This window comes from Dreissena polymorpha, chromosome 1 (assembly GCF_020536995.1).
Source record: "Dreissena polymorpha isolate Duluth1 chromosome 1, UMN_Dpol_1.0, whole genome shotgun sequence".
NCBI lineage: Eukaryota > Metazoa > Mollusca > Bivalvia > Myida > Dreissenidae > Dreissena > Dreissena polymorpha.
Genome location: NC_068355.1, coordinates 201,637,479 through 201,651,454, shown reverse-complemented (window position 1 = coordinate 201,651,454; position 13,976 = coordinate 201,637,479). Strand labels below are relative to the sequence as shown.

The following is a 13,976-nucleotide window of genomic DNA, read 5'->3' as shown; positions in this document are numbered from 1 at the left end:
TTTGTTGTCTGCTAAAATGTTGTCAGCTGAATTTCTAAATTAGCATTTTCTTCGATTTTTTTTTCAAAGAATACTATCAGAATGGCAAACAGTTTGGATCCTGATGAGACGCCACGTTCTGTGGCGTCTCATCTGGATCCAAACTGTTTGCAAAGGCCTTCAAAATTCGGTTTCAGCACTGAAAGGGTTAAATTTCATCTCAGATTAGCCTGAGCAGTTCATGCAGGCTTATTAGTTAAGACACTTGCTGCCTTAACTGGATTTTCAATAAGGAGAGACTTCCTTTAAACAAAAAATATCATAAATTAAACACTGTATTATGTGAATTGGGAATAAGACATCAAACTGGGAATGCACATCATTTTGGTGATTTTCTCAAACAAAACTATTCATTTCATAATCTACATATATTTTTGTAATATATTATCTATAATTTAAGCTTAATAAGAAATTTTCCATGACTTTTTAATTAACAGTGATTGAATTTTTATCATTTAAAGTGTATTTTTAAACCGTGTCCATGCATGGACACAACCGTGTCCATGCATGGACACAGTTTCATTTCATGAGGATTTTTTTTTTAATTAATAAAAAATCCAGTTTTGAAGTAAAATCAATTTAAATGATGCTATTATATATGCAAGTATATGTTTTAATTATAATTTGTAAAACTAGATAAATACAACATATAAAACTGCATATTATGCACTTTTGATAAAACACAATTTATTCCCAAATTGATGTCTTATTCCCAATTCACATTATACATTGTTTAAAAGTAGAAAGTTTCTGCAAAGGCTAATCTGTGACCAAATTGTACGCAGATACATTAAGCCAGTTTCCCAAAGTGAGACTCTATAACCCTATTATCTCAAATCCTCCTTCAATTAGGATCTCATACCCTTCAAAAAACAACAATTCCTAAACCAATCAAGAGTATATGTAACCCACACATTTAGCAGTGCAAACTATATCTTCTTCTATGTTCTATCCTTGAGGTTTTCCACGATTACTTTGTAATTTCAAACTTTTTATGCACCACAAACATGTGAGACCTCATGCTGCTCTTCTGGTTGAACCGTTTCCCGCACTCCGGACACTCAAACGGTTTCTCGCCTGTGTGGATCCTCATGTGCACCTTCACCTTGGAGGCAGATGGGAACACTTTGTTACACACCAGGCATACATGACATCTTTCTGAAAAGTAAGACAATGTATACGAATAATAAAGTTTACATGGAAATATTTAGCTACAAACTACCTGGTATGCAGAAACAACATTTTAAAACAGTTATGTATATAGACAGAAATAAACTGAAAAATGGTGGTCAGCAGTTTGCATTGCAACTTAATTTGCAAGTCTGGGCAAAATGCAAATACTTTCAAAATAATAAGGTCTAAGCATTTAAAAAATGTGTTAGGTAATTAAAGAACATACTGTTAGGTAAAATACATATACAATTCTATAAGCCAAATAACGTCATATATTGATACAAAACTATTTGTTCTATACATTTATATGCACAATTTCAAACTAATCAAAGCTTTTATACCCTTGGCACACACATACAAATGCATAATAAAGAAAACAACAAAAAGTCAAAGCCATCATTTATTCATTTACACAATTCAATTTCAGGCAAGTTTGCTTCATAATCAAACTATTTCTTTCGCCAAAATTGTTTAACTCGAGTTAAGATTTTGCTTAGAATACCGGCCCTGGACTCTTTTACAAAAAGTATTTAAATTCAAAGTCCAGTAATGTATACACACTACACATGCACTTCTTCATAGAGCCCGTTCTTAAATTCAAAAGTCCAGTGATTAATGCACACTGAACATGTCTGACCTTATGGAACAGGTTCTTTAATCAAAGACTAGTGATTTATGCACACTGAACTTGTTTGACTTCATAGACCTGGTTCTTATATTCAAAAGTCGAGTGATTTATGCACACTGAACATGCATGGCCTTATGGAACTGGTTCTTAAATCCAAGTCAAGTGATTTATTCACACTGAGCCTGTGTGACTTCATAGAACTGGTTCTTATATTCAAAAGTCGAGTAATTTATGCACACTAAACATATGTATCTTCATGGAGGCTTTTTGTGTGAAGCGTTTGCTGCATTTCTTGCATTGAAAGGGTTTCTCTCCTGTGTGGACCCTCACGTGCATCTCTAGTGAACCCTTCGATGGAAACTGCTTGCCGCAGAATGAACACGCATTCTTAGCTGAAAAAAAATGTTTAAGATTGGTTAATAGTCTGATATCTAGAGAGCCATCGATGGAAACTGCTTGCCGCAGAACGAACATGCATTGTTGGCTGAAAAAAAAGAGTTTGGTTTATAGTCTGACATTGATAACATGATGACATGTATTACCCTTATGTGCACCTCGATAGAGGTCATCAATGGAAACTGCTAAATGCAAAAAGAGCACGTTGACACATTCTTGGCTGAAAAAAAATGTTTAAGATTGGTAAAAAGTCTGATATCTAGAGAGCCATTGAGGGAAACTGCTTCCATTGATGGAAACTGCTTGCTGCAGAACGAACACGCATTGTTGGCTGAAAAAAAAAAGAGTTTGGTTTATAGTCTGACATTGATAACATGATGACATGTATAACCCTTATGTGCATCTCGAGAGAGGACTTCAAAGGAAACTGCTAAACGCAAAAAGAGCACGTTGACACATTCTTGGCTGAAAATAACAATGTTAAGTGTCTTAAATATCTACCTAGCAGTCCAGGAGTTATAAGAATAAAAATTATTGACTGAAATGCATGCAAAAACCAATGAAATACGTTTGCAAATGCTACAAGACACTTACAAAAGCTGTCACTATAAATTTCGATGGCCATTCTTTCAATACCGCCTTTGCCCAATATTTTTTTAGCTGATTTAAGATCGATTGTCAATAACCCAATAAAAGCCCACCTTAAGGCAAAGCGTGGTTGTATTGGAAAATAAATATTGGCCAATAACAGCGGTCGCTTTGCATGAGCCATGTACACCTTAACGATGAAATCTTGGCAAGTTGCTAAGAAGACTGATGATGGAAACAGGGTGTAATCAGGGGTCTCATTAGGACTCCTGTCTAGAAAAATGTAGCAGTCCAAAAGGAAACATGTAGGAGTCACAGTGAATATTTGAATATTGCACACATCTTCAAACGTTTGAAAAAAGTATTGTGGAGAGGAGGCGGGGGGGATGAGAATTCCTGTCAATACTTGAAAATGAAGCATTTAATTTCAGGGGAAAAATATTTTATTTCAATGTGGTTTGATTGATAATTTAATACAATGTTTTTTGATACCAATACATTTACCATAATACTTATGTTGTTGTTCATTCTTTGTTAGTCTCACACAGTGACACAAAGCAACAGGTACACTCATATATAGAGCAAATTAGCTTATATATGGGTGGCTAACATAAGGCTGAAATTTGGCTACTACATTTTTTTCCTTAGTGTCAACCTGGGAGTAGGAGGTTGAAGGGTCCATACAATAACCGAAAAGCACTGAAAAGCACCGAATAGCACCGAAAAGCACTCAATTTCTCTCTATATATATGCAATATATCGTTTTTTGTGTGTGTTAACGAGTTTAATTAGTAATAAATGGTTATATTATTGTATGTTTATACTACATTGTGCCCAAAATGGTAAATATCGGTAATTACCGACCGAAAAGCACTTCATGTGAAGACCGAAAAGCACCCAATTTCGCGCTATATATATGAATATTTGCGTTTCTATTGTGTGTAAACGGATTAAATTAATTATAAATGGTTATATTTCATGCATATTTATACTACCTTGGGTTTATTATGAGGTATTAATGCCCAAAATTGGATAAATATCGGCAATATACCGACTGAAAAGCACTTCATGTGAAGACCGAAAAGCATTCAATTTTTCGCTATATATATAATATTTGCGTTCCTATTGTGTGTACACGGTTTAAATTAGTTATAAATGGTTATATTTCATGCATATTTATACTACCTTGGGTTTATTATGAGGTATTAATGCCCAAAATTGGATAAATATCGGCAATATACCGACCGAAAAGCACTTCATGTGAAGACCGAAAAGCACTCAATTTATCGCTATATATATAATATTTGCGTTCCTATTGTGTGTAAACGGTTTAAATTAGTTATAAATGGTCATATTTCATGCATATTTATACTACCTTGTGTTTATATTGAGGTATTAATGCCCAAAATTGGATAAATATCGGCAATATACCGACCGAAAAGCACGTCATGTGAAGACCGAAAAGCACTCAATTTCTCGCTATATATATGAATATTTGCGTTTCTATTGTGTGTAAACGGATTAAATTAGTTATAAATGGTTATATTTCATGCATTTTATACTACCTTTGGTTTATTATGAGGTATTAATGCCCAAAATTGGATAAATATCGGCAATATACCGACCGAAAAGCACTTCATGTGAAGACCGAAAAGCACTCAATTTCTCGCTATATATATAAATATAATATTTGCGTTTCTATTGTGTGTAAACGGATTAAATTAATTATAAATGGTTATATTTCATGCATATTTATACTACCTTGGGTTTATTATGAGGTATTAATGCCCAAAATTGGATAAATATCGGCAATATACCGACCGAAAAGCACTTCATGTGAAGACCGAAAAGCACTCAATTTATCGCTATATATATAATATTTGCGTTCCTATTGTGTGTAAACGGTTTAAATTAGTTATAAATGGTCATATTTCATGCATATTTATACTACCTTGTGTTTATATTGAGGTATTAATGCCCAAAATTGGATAAATATCGGCAATATACCGACCGAAAAGCACTTCATGTGAAGACCGAAAAGCACTCAATTTCTCGCTATATATATGAATATTTGCGTTTCTATTGTGTGTAAACGGATTAAATTAGTTATAAATGGTTATATTTCATGCATATTTATACTACCTTGGGTTTATTATGAGGTATTAATGCCCAAAATTGGATAAATATCGGCAATATACCGACCGAAAAGCACTTCATGTGAAGACCGAAAAGCACTCAATTTCTCGCTATATATATATATAATATTTGCGTTTCTAGTGTGTGTAAACGGATTAAATTAATTATAAATGGTTATATTTCATGCATATTTATACTACCTTGGGTTTATTATGAGGTATTAATGCCCAAAATTGGATAAATATCCGCAATATACCAACCGAAAAGCACTTCATGTGAAGACCGAAAAGCACTCAATTTCTCACTATATATATATATGAATATTTGCGTTTCTATTGTGTGTAAACGGATTAAATTAGTTTTAAATGGTTATATTTCATGCATATTTATACTACCTTGTGTTCATTATGAGGTATTAATGCCCAAAATTGGATAAATATCGGCAATATACCGAATGAAAAGCACTTCATGTGAAGACCGAAAAGCACTCAATTTCGCGCTATATATATAATATTTGCGTTTCTATTGTGTGTAAACGGATTAAATTAGTTATAAATGGTTATATTTCATGCATATTTATACTACCTTGTGTTTATTATATTTACAATTCAAGCTGACATAATAATATCAGTTTGTAAGATTTAATTCACACCTCTCGCTTATGCAGTATTCACTCAACGTGCTGGCACAATAGTATCTGTTTTTAATTATGTGTAATTGCATTCGCACCTCTCGCTTAACTCAACGTTCACACTTTATTAGCGCCGTCTTTAAACCCTTTTAATCTCTAAAGAACAGAATAATTTGAACTTAATTAACAAAACTTATTTTAACTAATGCAAGCTAGAATTAATATGTGACTACTTGCTATACAATCAGTATCATTCGAAAATGGATCTTATTTAATTGTGGTTCCTTCTTTGAACTTATGTTGTCCGCCGACTTTTAGAATAGCTAGTGGCAGTAATAAATGTATTGCTTTAGATTCACATGTTGTTTTTTTAAGATATGAAAGATGCAAAATGTCTTACTTATGTTGTTTCCTGGTCTTTAATATATCTTATATATATGTGACTACGTGCTAATTTTTTGTAGAAATGAAAGATTCAAATGTGTCTTATTGATATTTTATCCATGTATCATGTGTATTCAGTGTCATGCGAAAATAGATCTTATTTCTTAATTTCCACCTTCACACTTTATTAGCGACATTCAGTAAATTAATTAATTTAATAACAAGATGTGTTTGTGAAACACAATGTCCCCCTATATGATGTTTGACATTGTAGGATGACCTTGACCTTGTGAAGGATGACCTTGACCTTGACCTTTCACCACTCAAAATGTGCAGCTCCATGAGATACACATGCATGCCAAATATCAAGTTGCTATCTTCAATATTGCAAAAGTATTCATAAAATAAGCGATTTGGGCCACATATATTTGACCTCTGACCTTGAAGGATGACCTTGACCTTTCACCACTCAAAATGAGCAGCTCCATGAGATGCACATGCATGCCAAATATCAAGTTGCTATCTTCAATATTGCAAAAGTATTTATAAAATGAGCGATTTTGGTAACATATAATTGACCTCTGACCTTGAAGGATGACCTTGACCTTTCACCACTCAAAATGTGCAGCTCCATGAGATACACATGCATGCCAAATATCAAGTTGCTATCTTCAATATTGCAAAAGTATTCATAAAATGAGCGATTTTGGCCACATATATTTGACCTCTGACCTTGAAGGATGACCTTGACCTTGACCTTTCACCACTCAAAATGTGCAGCTTCATGAGATACACATGCATGCCAAATATGAAGTTGCTATCTTCAATATAGCAAAAGTTATTTTGGCTGTAAATCCGATATTTCCAGTACAGTAGCCATGTTCCTGTGTATTGAGATGATAAGATAAGATCACCACAGCAGGTTGCTAATACACAGTGTAGACTGAAATGAAAACAGTTATTTTGGCTGTAAATCCAATTCCAGTACAGTAGCCATGTTCCTGTGTATTGAGCTGATAAGATAAGATCACCACAGCAGGTTGCTAATACACAGTGTAGACTTTCCCTGTTTTATTATAGTAATTGTTATTTACCTGCTTGGAATAAATGGTGTATTCATTCGGGTCTGATGGCGTTACAATTTCATGAAACAATGGATATATTGGCGTGATGGAACATGATTTATTAATCAAGCTGACAGAATAGTATCAGCTTTTAATTATGTGTAATTTAATAAGCATCTCCCCCGTAACTCAACGTTCAATGGCACGCGCACTTAACAAAATTATAAAATATCATGTGCATCATTATTTTTCTTTTTTATAAATTATGTACAAATATTATATGTTATACATGTTGTTTTGTGTTTTTTTTACTCAACCAGAAAGAAGTAATATAACATTGTTATATATAAATCTCGTTAATTTTGCAAAATTCTACATTAAAATAAAGAAATATCTTTTTTTTTTAAAGTGTACGTGCTTGATTTATTTATATAAAATAACAGTTTTTTCTAATACACTCGGAATTTGACATTCAATTTGATGCATTCCACATTTTTTTAAAGCGGCCAATTCTGCGCTCGGCCGCTGATGGTGTATTGTAATATATATAATTCTGATAAGAAACAGTAGCAAACAACAGGAATTTGGTTGATAAAAAGAACTGATGTATTTATTGAAAGTGAATAACAACACCAACTAAAAATGTTTTGAAAATATAAATTTGCCCAGAATAGTTATATAAAATTATTCATCTAGCGGCCAAGTGCATTAATACCGATCGCTGTTGGGTATTTTACTGTTTAGTAACACCTTAATACCATCATTTTTAAACTGATAACGGAAATAAAGAAATATCTTTTTTTTGTTAAGTATACGTGCTTGAATTAATGTTACATCTTTCATTGGAGATACATTGCGGCAGAGTTCTAGTTCGCAGCGTAATCAAGCTCAGTGTAATCGGTATCCTACAATAAATAAGTTTTTAATTATGTGTAATTTAATTCGCAACCTTGCTTAACTCAACATTCAATAGCACGTGCACTTCACAAAATTTTAAAACATCATTATTGTTAAGTGTACATGCTTGATATATTCATAAAATAGCAGTTTTTTAAAAACAATCGGACTTTAACCTTTAATTTGATGCAAATGAAAAGAAGAACTGGTGTATTTATTTAACATGAATAACATTATGAACTAAAATGTTTTGAATTAATGTTAATGCAAAAATAAATCTATAACATTATACCGCTGTTGGGTATTTTACTGTTAGTAACGCTCGATTGGTCATTGTCGGCTCGGGTAAAACTTACATGTACCCCGGGTACTCTTAAGTAACTCATACTCAAAAATCATGTTGATGCAGTTTCAGAAGTTTGTTTAAGATAATCGTTAGAGCGTTTTTGGGCGGGAATACAACTGGGGTACAGTCTAATATCGACCAGGTACATGTAGGTAGTACCTGAGCCGACAATGACCAATCGAGCATTAGTAAACCATTAATACAAACATTTTTGAAATGTGAACGGAAATAAGGAAATATCGTTTTTTGAGAAGTTTACGCGCTTGATTTAATGTTAGCTGTAGAAATTTAGTCAACTCTTCGGGACACCCTCTTTTTACAGACTTCGGGCCGCATTACAGTCAAAAAAGAAAAATGCATTGATAAATGCTGCTAAGTCCGAAATGAAACTAAATGTATTAGATGCGTATAATGTGGGATTACAGCAGACTGATGTTACGTTCTCGTCTTCAGACGCGGACAAGATGGCGATCAATATTCTGCACAAATTTCATCCTGCAATGATAGGGCATTACACACCTATAAAAACAATCGGTGACGGCAACTGTCTGTTTAGACCTATTTGGGAATATTTTTTTCAAAATTTGGCTCTTACATGGCAAGAGCTGGGCAACATATTCGTTATGTTGGCAAACTACCTCATATTTATATGAGTCGTGTTCTGGAAAGAAAAAGGGGCTTAATGCATGTTCATAAAATGTCATCCCATATTAGCCTACGCAGTCCGCACAGGCTAATCAGGGACGACACTTTCCGCTTTTATGGTATTTTTAGTTTCAAGGAAGTCACTCCTCACCGAAAATCACGTTTGGGCGAAAAGTGTCGTCCCTGATAAGCAGTGCGGACTGCACAGGCTAATCAGTGACGACACTTTACGCACATGCATTAAGCCCACTTTTCTCAGAACGCGCCTCATATATATATAGTGCTTTATTTTTAAACTTAAATCAATATTTAACGAAGTCATCATTGATTAGATTACATATAGAGAGAAATTGAGTGCTTGTGCTTTATCTTTAAACTTAAATCAATATTAAACGAAGTCATTATTGACTAAATAAATATGTACATCTTTTCAATCCATTATAAACGGCACTTATAGCTTAGTTTTGTTTATATATTGAGAAATTGAGTGCTTTTCGGTGATTCTGTGCTGTCGCGGGAGTGCTTTTCGGTGGCCACCAAAAATAGTAATGAGCTTCATATTTAAACTTTTTATTTAATGAAGTCATTATTGACTAAATAAATATGTACATCTTTTCAATCCATTAAAATCGGCCCTTATAATTAACTTTCATGTATATATAGAGAACTTGAGTGCTTTTCGGTGATTCTCTGCTGTCGCGGGAGTGCTTTTCGGTCTTCACATGAAGTGCTTTTCGGTCGGTATATTGCCAATATTTATCCAATTTTGGGCATTAATACCTCATTATAAACACAAGGTAGTATAAATATGCATGAAATATAACCATTTATAACTAATTTAAACCGTTTACACACAATAGGAACGCAAATATTATATATATATAGCGAGAAATTGAGTGCTTTTCGGTCTTCACATGAAGTGCTTTTCGGTCGGTATATTGCCGATATTTATCCAATTTTGGGCATTAATACCTCATAATAAACACAAGGTAGTATAAATATGCATGAAATATAACCATTTATAACTAATTTAATCCATTTACACACACTAGAAACGCAAATATTCATATATATAGCGAGAAATTTAGTGCTTTTCGGTCTTCACATGACGTGCTTTTCGGTCGGTATATTGCCGATATTTATCCAATTTTGGGCATTAATACCTCATTATAAACACAAGGTAGTATAAATATGCATGAAATATGACCATTTATAACTAATTTAAACTGTTTACACACAATAGGAACGCAAATATTATATATATAGCGATAAATTGAGTGCTTTTCGGTCTTCACATGAAGTGCTTTTCGGTCGGTATATTGCCGATATTTATCCAATTTTGGGCATAAATACCTCATAATAAACACAAGGTAGTATAAATATGCATGAAATATAGCCATTTATAACTAATTTAAACCGTGTACACACAATAGGAACGCAAATATTATATATATAGCGAGAAATTGAGTGCTTTTCGGTCTTCACATGAAGTGCTTTTCAGTCGGTATATTGCCGATATTTATCCAATTTTGGGCATTAATACCTCATAATAAACCCAAGGTATTATAAATATGCATGAAATATAACCATTTATAATTAATTTAATCCATTTACACACAATAGAAACGCAAATATTCATATATATAGCAAGAAATTGAGTGCTTTTCGGTCTTCACATGAAGTGCTTTTCGGTTGGTAATTGCCGATATTTACCATTTTGGGCACAATGTAGTATAAACATACAATCATATAACCATGTATTACTTATTAAACTCGTTAACACACACTAAAAACGATATATTGCATGTATATAGAGAGAAATTGAGTGCTTTTCGGTGCTATTCGGTGCTTTTCGGTTATTGTATGGACCGGAGGTTGAATAATGTTGCTCTTTTAAATATTTTGAGATACAATCTTGTAAACGTGTGGTCCATAATGAACAATGACACTGTTTGATCAAATAAGTCATATTTGAATATAGGGAAATAATATGCGGAAAATTGTGGGTTATTGTTATTGTAAAGTGGAAACTGACAAAAATAGGGTACCGACACTAATACACTGGACACCATTTTGCAATTCGCTCGGCTATGTTACCAAATTCTGGTTACATAAAGTATAGGATATTTAACAAAATACATTTAGAAAACAGTTCAACCCCAGAAATTTCAATGCATTACGTGTGATTCAGTGGAAATTGAAGAAACATCAGTAGATTTTGATAACTTCAGTCGCACGCCACATCTTTAGGTTACATTACACTAAATCATTGTGTATCCCTCCGTGGTCCATTCGAAAGTAGTGCCTATTTCTAAAGAGTTCCTTTTCTCTTCTTGAATATAAGCCATTTAACAATGTGAGACATGTCTTTTGTGGTTATTTGTAATATCCTGTATGTGTCTGGAGTACTTTGATGCCTTGGATTGGAAGCTAACTTAAAAGATGAACTTTTGAGGGTGTGTTTTCTATTGTGTGGGGCTTTTGTCGAAATTAGGATTCCGAAACGCGTTTTTCTACGGTGGGTTCATTCGACAGCGATTTACTTTCTTAGAAGTTGCGAGACGGTATGTTTTTGATTGCAATTATTGGAAGATGACAGATCCATCTTTAAAATGATACCAGGTTCGGAAAAATTGATACGACGGAAAGGCAAGAAAAATGCTGTGAAAGTTGTCAGTTTTATAATGGGACCCTATGGGAATCGGAATTAGTGTAATATAACCTTTAAAAAGCACATTTACTGCAATGTCAAGGTCACATGGATTCGTCTGCAAGCGAGACAAGTAGAAAATGAATTTTAATGAATGTTTTGATGATTTGGGTGCTAAAATAGATGAGAGATGTAAATATTTTGGTCCAAATGGATGTTTTAGGTGGTTTTGGACTGTTCCGGATGGGTGGGGGACCTGGTATGGACAAGTAAGGGTAACATTTCCAACAAATCTTAAATGTAAATATTATTATGTCCATAGATTGAAGTTTCAGGTGGAGAGCAAGATGAAAAATATGCCAAATTACATGCATGCAGCCCATTTATGCCATTTTTCTCTTTGTTTGCAGGCCTGACCGTTTGTCCTTGAGCCGTAGTTGGTTAACAATCCGCTAGCTGTCTTGCTCTGACTGGTGCACTGGACATGATTTCAATGTGAGTCATCATACTGATTGTTTAATTTACACATGAATTTCAGTTTGTTCGTTAAAGTACTAACTTAGCTGTGTATTTACAGTGGATGTAGTGGTGCGCAGCAGGTGGTAGACTAGGTATTTCCATAAATACACTATGTTTACAGAATTGCGGCCAGTGGAGCAACATAGCTGATGAGTTAATAGCACTAGTTCTTCAGACAAATAACTTTATTTTCAACCTATAAAGCATATTTAGCTGTAGGTGGGGCCATTTAGCTGTAAGATCTGGCTTTTGTTCTGTTAAGCCCTTAGAGTAATGAATTTAAGAGTGAAGACCATAGCGCCTTTTCCTAGTCAAGTATCGGGCAGCTGTATGTCTTTTCAGAAATGCACATGTCTTCTTAAGCATGTCATTGTGTTTGCTTTTAATAAGATAGGCAATAAACTCATAACCTTTAGACAAATGAGCATCTGTAAATTCAGATTTCACTATTTCAGTGTCAGCCAGACCATGATTGAGCTTAAGGATTGTGCTGCGGATGCAGCCTGTGCAGTTCCGGGAGAAAGTCACTGTCTTGGGCAATGCGGTCTGGTATCAGGTAAGCACTATTGAAAGCCTCACACTTTTGGGGGGTCTGAAGCCTTGTGCTGTCAATGCGATCTGGTTCAAGTACAATCAGAATGCATTCTCAAAGCAGTACTTCATCAGATATGGTAATCTCAAGCTTACAGTTCGCGGGCAGATATGACTTCCATTTGTTCTTGCTAGCAGAATCCCTACAGGCCAAACTATGCGTTAAGCACTATTTTCCACAGCAACCCTTGCAGACAGAAAAACAATACTTAAAATTACTTCTGGCATTTAATTTCTAATTTCCTTTATTTCTCTTTTGTATGTTTGTTTGCCCTTTTTAACTCTGACATGCCATCTTGCTCACATTGATGGAGCATACCTGTTTTTGTTTAGAGCCAAGTCCCCAGCTGCTCGAGTTTGCCGTGTCGATAATGAGAAAGCCATGGCATGATGTCTCCTCTATGTGTTTCCTTACCTCAGTGTTGAACATAATTGCCAGTTTCAGGGGCCTAAACATTTTATTTTATTAAAGGTCTGGATGATCCTTGCCTGACTGCGGGTTTGTGTACACCTCAATCCGACTCTGTGTCCTGAACAGAGGCCGCAGTGGTGCAGCGCTTGTGGACGATCCATCAACATCCTGAAAGGTCAACACTACACCAAGCTGGGAAAATTGATCCTGATAGTCATCCCCAGGTAGTGGAATGAATGTACACTGAACTACAGAGGAATCACACCCAAATGACTTTCCTGCCACGACATTAGTGTGGCCACTCGCGTAGGAATTCCTTAGCAAACGTGCTCTTTTGCATGGTGACTGTGGGCATTTTTGCAAAACTTACGCTTTCAACACTGGATTTTAAAGAGAATACTTAATAAAATGTCGCTAACAGGACTTATTTATATGAGAGAGACTATCTGGATGCGCATTAAGTGTCACTTTGTGTCGTAAGCTGTTGAAGGAGCGATTTGCGCCTTTTTAAGTGTTAATTTTGGGTAGCCGGCTTGTATCGGCTTGAAAGCTACAAATTATGCCTCTCATCATAATAGCATTAATTTTTGTAATTGCAATGTGTATGTTTAGATTGTAAGTGAAGCTTTTAATAATAATGTTCTTAAAAAACATGATTTTATATGCTGTCAGTGAGTTTTTTATTGAAAAAAGTGCTTAAAATTAAAAAAAAGTCTCCTATTTCATCAAGAAAAGTATACTGATTCACAATCAATACATTTATTTGGGCCTTTTGCTGATATATTGGTGAATTTCGCATGCAATGATACCAGTTTTTGCCATAAAAGTTACGCGTAACAATAATTGGAGACACAAAATCAGCTGTCGTCACTTAGAC

General features: G+C 34.4%; 1 protein-coding gene and 1 long non-coding RNA gene across 2 annotated transcripts in view; one reads left to right on the top strand and one right to left on the bottom strand.

The window, feature by feature from the left end:
- Positions 1-13,976, bottom strand: part of LOC127865882 (zinc finger protein 729-like) — a 69,119-nt gene that overhangs the window by 7,611 nt on the left and 47,532 nt on the right. The window contains exons 10-12 of the mRNA XM_052405926.1: positions 2,518-2,567; positions 2,057-2,232; positions 1,014-1,144 (exon numbers count right to left, since the gene is read on the bottom strand). Of these exons, the coding sequence (XP_052261886.1) occupies positions 1,014-1,144; positions 2,057-2,232; positions 2,518-2,567 (357 nt within the window). The remainder of the gene's footprint in view (positions 1-1,013; positions 1,145-2,056; positions 2,233-2,517; positions 2,568-13,976) is intronic.
- Positions 11,966-13,618, top strand: LOC127864636 (uncharacterized). Its single transcript, XR_008042159.1, has 3 exons — positions 11,966-12,072; positions 12,552-12,652; positions 13,160-13,618. It is a non-coding gene; the product is annotated as an uncharacterized LOC127864636 (long non-coding RNA).